Source organism: Gymnoscopelus microlampas (genome assembly GCF_963454915.1).
Source record: "Gymnoscopelus microlampas genome assembly, chromosome: 2".
NCBI lineage: Eukaryota > Metazoa > Chordata > Actinopteri > Myctophiformes > Myctophidae > Gymnoscopelus > Gymnoscopelus microlampas.
The window spans coordinates 25663683-25671182 of NC_139939.1; the positions used below are offsets into that span (position 1 = coordinate 25663683).

Below are 7500 nucleotides of genomic sequence, written 5' to 3' on the forward strand. Positions count from 1 at the left end.
TTGTACATTCCTTTAACACAGCGGTCTCAATCTTTTTCATGTCAAGGACCCCCAAGTTGTTTTTTATTTGGGGGTCTGTTGGAGGGCCCCGGACCCCACTTTGAAAACCACTGAATTAATATATCAATAACTGTCATGAACTTGGACGATCATGTTCATTTAATTGTGGCGAGCCCAAAGGGTGATCATGATTACAATGTGACGTGCAGCCCTAATGTGTATACTCACAGTGTTGACAAGGAGTGCAGAGTGTCGAAGGCTCCAGGGCTCATGGAGGTGATCTGGTTGTCATAGAGAGACAACAGACGAACCGAGCTCAGCCCCACGAAACTGCTGTTACTCACACAGCTGATACGATTACTCCTCAGCATCCTACACACACAAACACACACACACACACACACACACACACACACACACACACACACACACACACACACACACACACACACACACACACACACACACACACACACACACACACACACACACACACACACACACACACACACACACACGAGCGCACAAGTACAGTAATGTAAAATGACCACATGAACCCTAGCATCGCAATTCTGGTAATTTCACGATAGGCGAATATTCGCAAAATAGCTGATGTACAAGCTCACAGTACGTCACATTGTGAGCTTGTAGATCGGCTATTTCCGGTGAAGAGATTTGGTGTCAAGAGAAAAATGTAGGGGAACAAATATACTGTAGACCACCTGGGGAACGAAGTATACAGAGTTTAAGAGGTTATGCGTGGAATTAAGGCATACAAAAAAATGTGCATGCCGAAGTGTGTGAGGTTAAATGCTTAGGAAACCTGTGTGTGTGTGTGCGCGTGCGTGCCTATGTATCATTGCCACAATGTTTATGTATGAACGCATATTTGCATGGTACATACATAATTGTCTGAATAATGTGATTGCAATTATGCATATGTTGATTATGTGTGTGTGTGTGTGTGTGTGTGTGTGTGTGTGTGTGTGTGTGTGTGTGTGTGTGTGTGTGTGTGTGTGGGCTCACAGTGTGCGGAGGCCGCCGAGTCCCTTGAGCATGCGGTGGTGTACGTTCTCCAGTCTGTTGGAGGTCAAAATGAGCTCGTTGACCCCTGTGGCCCCTTCAAATGTCCCCTCCTCTATGTCACTGATGCGGTTGTTACTCAGGTTACTGTTGAGATGGGGGGGGGGGGGGGGATGACGGGAAGAGAGGGAGAGGAAAAAAGGAAAGGAGGAATGAAAGAGAGAAAAGTGAGAACGTGAGAGCGAGAAGGGACACAGGGTAGAGAAGGAGGCAAGGATAGAAAGGGGAGTGAGATTCAAAAAGGGGGGGGGGGGAATACAGAGCAGGTGAGAGAGATGGAGAGAGAAAGAAAAATGTATTAAATTGTGTTAAAGGACCATCGGGCATGTTTAGTCCATTGAATACATCTCACAGTACATTTCCACAGCAACTGTCGTTTGTTTGGTCTTAGAGGAAGCCACTGGATTCCAAGTATGGTATGCAAATCAACCTCGCTGATATTTGAAACGTGATTGAGATAGGTAATCCAGCACACTAAATTATCCTGGCGTGTTTATTGTTATTTGTGGCTAACTTATGTTATTGACTTGAAACAGTTTGAGAACCACTGCTGTAGGGTTTAAGTGGCATATCACAACTTACATCTTTCTCAGGTGAGGTAGTTTCTTGAAGATTCCCGTAGCCTCGAGCACAGTAAACTCATTGTTGTTCAGTCGCCTGGGAACACAGACAACAAGAGAGACAGAGACGCAGAGAGGAGAGCAGGTTGAGACCGAAGACTTTGAATGGCGAGTGAGTTAAAAAACGCACTTCGATGCCAGACCGACACGCGTATTCAGTGTTTAAAATCGACACAAACGTGCAGAGAACAGTGACATACAGTTCAGCAGTGTACTGGGGGACGTGGTCCGGGATCTTGGTGAGTTTCTGGTTGGAGCAGTCGACGGTAGTGCCCTCACAGCGGCACTTCTCAGGACACGCCAGGTCGGCAAAGCAGTCCCCTCCCAGCTTACTGCGGTAGTCCTCTGTACCTGCAGTGCACAGAGTCATAAGCACATGGTGACACACTGTTACCGGTCTGGCTGTGAGTGACGCACACTGGGGACAACCAGGGAGAATGGCTGGTGATACACTGGGAACATTTTTGAAGGTGTAGCAGGTGGCCAATTATCTTCGTTTGAGATAGTTGGTGAATGATAGATAGATAGTTGTAAAGTGTTTTAATGAGTTTTTAAATGGGGATTTTAAATGGGGAGTACAGTAGGAAATGGTATGATGATTTTGCAAGAGTATGTTGGAAAAATTGTGTTGGTTCTTATTGTGTGGATGATTGGCCATCTGCTTCACTTCAAAATGTTACAATGTTACAAGTATCACGGATGGTGGCCATTTTGCTCTAACATCATACCCCCACCCCCAAGTGTGAAATAAGAGCAAAATGGCCACCAAGTGAATATGGTCAATTGCCCGAACAATAACTTTCAATTGACATGTTACAGATTAACACACACACACACACACACACACACACACACACACACACACACACACACACAAGTTTGTTTAAGTCCTGCCAGACTGAAAAATCAACCGTTAGGATTAGAGTACATACTGTACACACACACGCACGCACGCACGCACGCACGCACGCACGCACGCACGCAGACACACACACACACACACACACACACACACACACACACACACACACACACACACACACACACACACACACACACACACACACACACACACACAGGTTGCACAGGCACAAAGCAGGTTGCTGTCTCTTGTGTCTTGGCCATGCTGCAGGGTTGTGCAGGGCCGTTCCATGGTGCTTGACAGAACCATGTTCCACTATAGGAACCTGGCAGCCACATGGTTAGATCAAGCACAAAGGAACAACCTGCTAACTGACCGCTCCTCCACCGGAACACAGGAGAGAGGAGAGGAGAGGACGCCAGAGGAGAGGAGAGGAATCTAGGGGAGAGGAGAGGAATCTATGGGGAGAGGAGAGAATGCCAGAGGAGAGGAGAGGAATCTAGGGGAGAGGAGGGGAATCTAGGGAATCTAGGGGAGAGGAGAGGAATCTAGGGGAGAGGAGAGGACACCAGAGGAGAGGAATCTAGGGGAGAGGAGAGGACACCAGAGGAGAGGAGAGGAAACTAGGGGAGAGGAGAAGACACCAGAGGAGACGAGAGGAAACTAGGGGAGAGGAGAAGACACCAGAGGAGAGGAGAGGACGCCAGAGGAGAGGAATCTAGGGGAGAGGAGAGGACACCAGAGGAAGAGAAGAAAACAGACGGATAAAGATAGAGGGGGTGAGGGGCAGAGGCAACGCATTCTCACTCCCAAGACGTCAAACGTTTGAGTGGAAGGGGGGACATGAACGCCACATGTTCACTAGGGGGATATGAGTTACGATTCTGTCCCTATCGGGACATAACTCAAAAGGTGCAGAGTCGGCTGAAGCGACGGCGCGCCTCCGTCGTTTTAACAGTTTTTTAGCGGACCCTTTTTTAGTGTCACCCTTTTACGTCTCGGGTTTGCGAACGGCACTGCCGCATTCCTGGAGAGCGACATTTTTGACGTTTGGTCACATTTGTCCCAAGAAGTCACGATATGCATTTTAGGGAGTGAGAGTGTGTTGGCAGAAGGGGAAAGGAGCAGACTGAAAGTAAAAGTTAACAGGTGAAAGCATGAAGCCAAGAAGAGATCAGAGGGACAGACCCACGTGTCAAAAGAGATGAATAGTTAATTCACACTAACATAATGAACAGAGGAATAGGTAACAGACACAGTAACATGATGGATAGAGGAACAGGTAACAGACACACAGGAACAGGTAACAGACACAGTAACATGATGGATAGAGGAACAGGTAACAGACACAGTAACATGATGGATAGAGGAACAGGTAACAGACACAGTAACATGATGGATAGAGGAATAGGTAACAGACACAGTAACATGATGATAGAGGAACAGGTAACAGACACAGTAACATGATGGATAGAGGAATAGGTAACAGACACAGTAACATGATGATAGAGGAACAGGTAACAGACACAGTAACAGACACAGTAACATGATGGATAGAGGAACAGCTGGAAGCAGCAGAGGAGTGGGGAGAGTATACAGCAGCTCAGAAAGGCAAGAGAAAACACTGAGATCTCCAAGAGACAGACGTAGACATGAACGCAAAACACAGGTTTACACACACGCACTCACTCTCGTTCGCGACCCCCCCCCCCACTCTCATTATGCATATACCGTGCACTGACACACATCGATATAGAGTACAAAATCCTCTGTGCTAATTTAACTATGAGAGCATAAGCATTTTTACAGTCTCTGCGTCAAATGAACACAGAGGATTAAATTGCATAAATAAAATAATTGACATATATATATATTTCCTGGATGTTGTCACTGTTGGTGTTCACACACAGTCAAGAGGGAACCAGGGAGGGGTCATACGGGTCACTGTGTTAGAGGTCAAGGGGAAGGTCAGGTCAGGTCGGGTACCAGCTCAAGGATCACACGGAGGAGGGAGATGTATTTGACGCGAGAGAGAAGAGTGTGAAAGTGTGTACAGGTGTGTTACTTACAGCCCACATGGTGTACTCCTGAGTGTGTGAGAGAGGCAGTAGGAGAAAGAAGAAGGGATTTCACTCTTTTTATTTGAGAAAACTGCTACTTTTTTGTGTATAATCCCAAGGTAGTAATTCATTTGGAGTGGGAGCGAACGGTGAGAACCGTGCTGGCAAAACACAACGTGGCATTTGGTGGGTGCTTTTCAACCAACACACAGTCCAGCTTCAGTAAGTGCACAAAGCCAAATGATACGTCCATGCCTTTGAACAACCATATTTAAAGGAGCTACACCATGAATTTAAAAAATAATAATAATATTTGATATCATATTGTCTATGTCCCTCAAACGTTTTTCAAAAGGTTTGAGCCTAAATCAAGCCTCAGATATACTCATTCCAACTAACTTCTCTCTGGCTTATAAAGCACTTTCACCTGCAACACCACATTGTCCTGTTTGGCACGGGGCGCTATTGAGCCAGTTTGTATGCATGTCATGTCCTGGTTCTGTGTGGAAAAAGTAAAAAAAAAAAATAAGAAAAAATTTAAAAAAAATTAAAAATGAAAAAAATGTCTTTTTTTTTTTTTTTTTTTTTTTTGGTTAGAACTGAAAAACGGGAGGAATTGTTCCCAGACGTGACGTAGGGTGGGGGAACAAATCTGACGGACTGTTTTCAGACCAATTTACATGAAAACCACAGATAGCCTATGAAAGCCTGCATGCTCGAAGTCGGGTATTTGTTGGAACAGAAGAGAGGTGGGGGAGACCAAAAACACACAAAAATGAAGAAAAAGTAAAAATTCATGGTGTAGACCCTTTAACCACTTAAAACCGGGAAAGCATCTGTGTGGTAAAAATAGCAGATATACAAGCTCGAACATTTTTTTATAATTTGAAAGTGGGAGAACTACTGATTTAGAAGGCATTTGTAGAATCGGCATCAGGTCTTAATGGGTTAACCACTTAAGCCCTATATACTTTGTCGTATGAAGAATAGCTAAATGTTGTTGCTGTATTTGAACATTTTGAAATTTTGAAATTTCTTGAAAATCTTTGAAAACTTTGAACTATAATGAGATGACAAAATAGGGATGCCAGGGGTCATTGGGGTTAACAGAACTGTTAACATTTACATTGCATTTACAAGTGCAAATGTACTATTTCCATAGTACTGTACTTTCTTTCTCGCAGGAATTGAGTCAAACCTGGCACAGTACAGTGAAATATTAATTCAATTGGACAGAAACAAAGGCAGTGCTGCGGCAGGTTGGGACGGAACATTTTTGTGCGATTGTTAAACATTTGTTTAATCAAAAGATACGATCTCAGAGGGCACACCATGAAATAGGGAACTTCATGCAATGATTGCTAGAACTAGTGATCCCGGGTGAGATAGCAAGGTTAGCACATGAAATAGATCATTTATTCAGCTATTCAACCGCAAATGTTCTTAAATTATTCAGCTTTGCCCTGTATGTGGTATCTGGAGCTTTGAAACCACTGTCCTCCCAGGAGCTTCAGCATTAATGACCACACACACACGGATGGATGGACAGTCTTTCTCATCTCTCTCTCTCTCTTCTTCATCTCAACCCTCACAAACCGGCTGTCCCCCTCTCTCGCTGTCACACAAACACACACACGCACGCACGCGCACGCACGCACACACACACACACACACACACACACACACACACACACACACACACACACACACACACACACACACACACACACACACACACACACACACACACACACACACACACACACACACACACACACACACACACACACACTCTGTATAGGCAAACTCCCCAGTGTGCTGCTCCACTAATGACCGCCTTTAGCCCTGCTACTGATCTCATATGCACATCTCATTTGCATATCCCCCTGCATTCCGCCCAGCATGGTAAGCTCCGTGAACTTTTGATGTTCGGCAGCATCTGAAGCAGACTCAGATGCTCGCGGACAAACGCTCCTACATTAGCCACCATTAGATCTGCTGGGAAGCATGAAACACGAAAACCTACTGTAGCCAGCATTAAAAAGAGTTGCTGTGATCCCAGTGCAAACGCACACATATACTCTATATGCTATATATTATAACGTACATGCACAGTAAAATCCTCTTAGTTTAATTTAACTATATCTCTTATGGGTACATTTTTACACTCTCTGGGTTAAATGAACACTGATGTTTTTAGTGTGTCCAAGCAAAATGACATGGACCTTTTTGTTAATACCATTGTTTTGTTTTGTTTATGTTGTTTCTTCCAACCCAATACAGCGACAGAGGTGTCATCTCTAACCCGACATTGGCTAGTTAGATTATAAGTGTTATGGTGCACAGGACACGTCAAACCACACACACAAATAAAATAAAATGTATAAAGTATTTAGATTTCAAACGGTGTCAGGCAAAGCACAGTCTGTGAGTGTGAACGGATAGCATCAGCTGTGAGTAACTACAACGTGTCTCACACTCACACATGCTCTGTATACAATACCTGGGATGAAATACTGTTCTCTAGCTAATGGAGTGAAAGAGAGAAAGGAAGAGAGAGATGAGTGAAAAACAAGGTACAGCAAAGTTAAGCGTAGTTATGTGTGTGTGTGTGTGTGTGTGTGTGTGTGTGTGTGTGTGTGTGTGTGTGTGTGTGTGTGTGTGTGTGTGTGTGTGTGTGTGTGTGTGTGTGTGTGTGCGCGCAATGTGCATATGCGATCCCACTGAATGCTAAAATAATGCGGAGAGGGAGGCTGAAGGTACATTCTGAGAGGAAAACAGAATGATCAGACAGGAGAGGAGGAGATACTGTCATTCAGCTGGACACTAGTGTCAGTGGTGGAAAGTAACTAAGTGTATTTACTCCACTATACAA

The 7500-nt window shown here is 44.7% G+C and overlaps 1 protein-coding gene across 1 annotated transcript in view; it reads right to left on the minus strand.

Annotated features, from left to right (window-relative positions):
• The window catches only part of slit2 (slit homolog 2), a 52333-nt gene that overhangs the window by 20690 nt on the left and 24143 nt on the right, over window positions 1-7500 (minus strand). The window contains exons 8-11 of the mRNA XM_084070571.1: window positions 1904-2054; window positions 1666-1740; window positions 1027-1170; window positions 229-372 (exon numbers count right to left, since the gene is read on the minus strand). Of these exons, the coding sequence (XP_083926697.1) occupies window positions 229-372; window positions 1027-1170; window positions 1666-1740; window positions 1904-2054 (514 nt within the window). The remainder of the gene's footprint in view (window positions 1-228; window positions 373-1026; window positions 1171-1665; window positions 1741-1903; window positions 2055-7500) is intronic.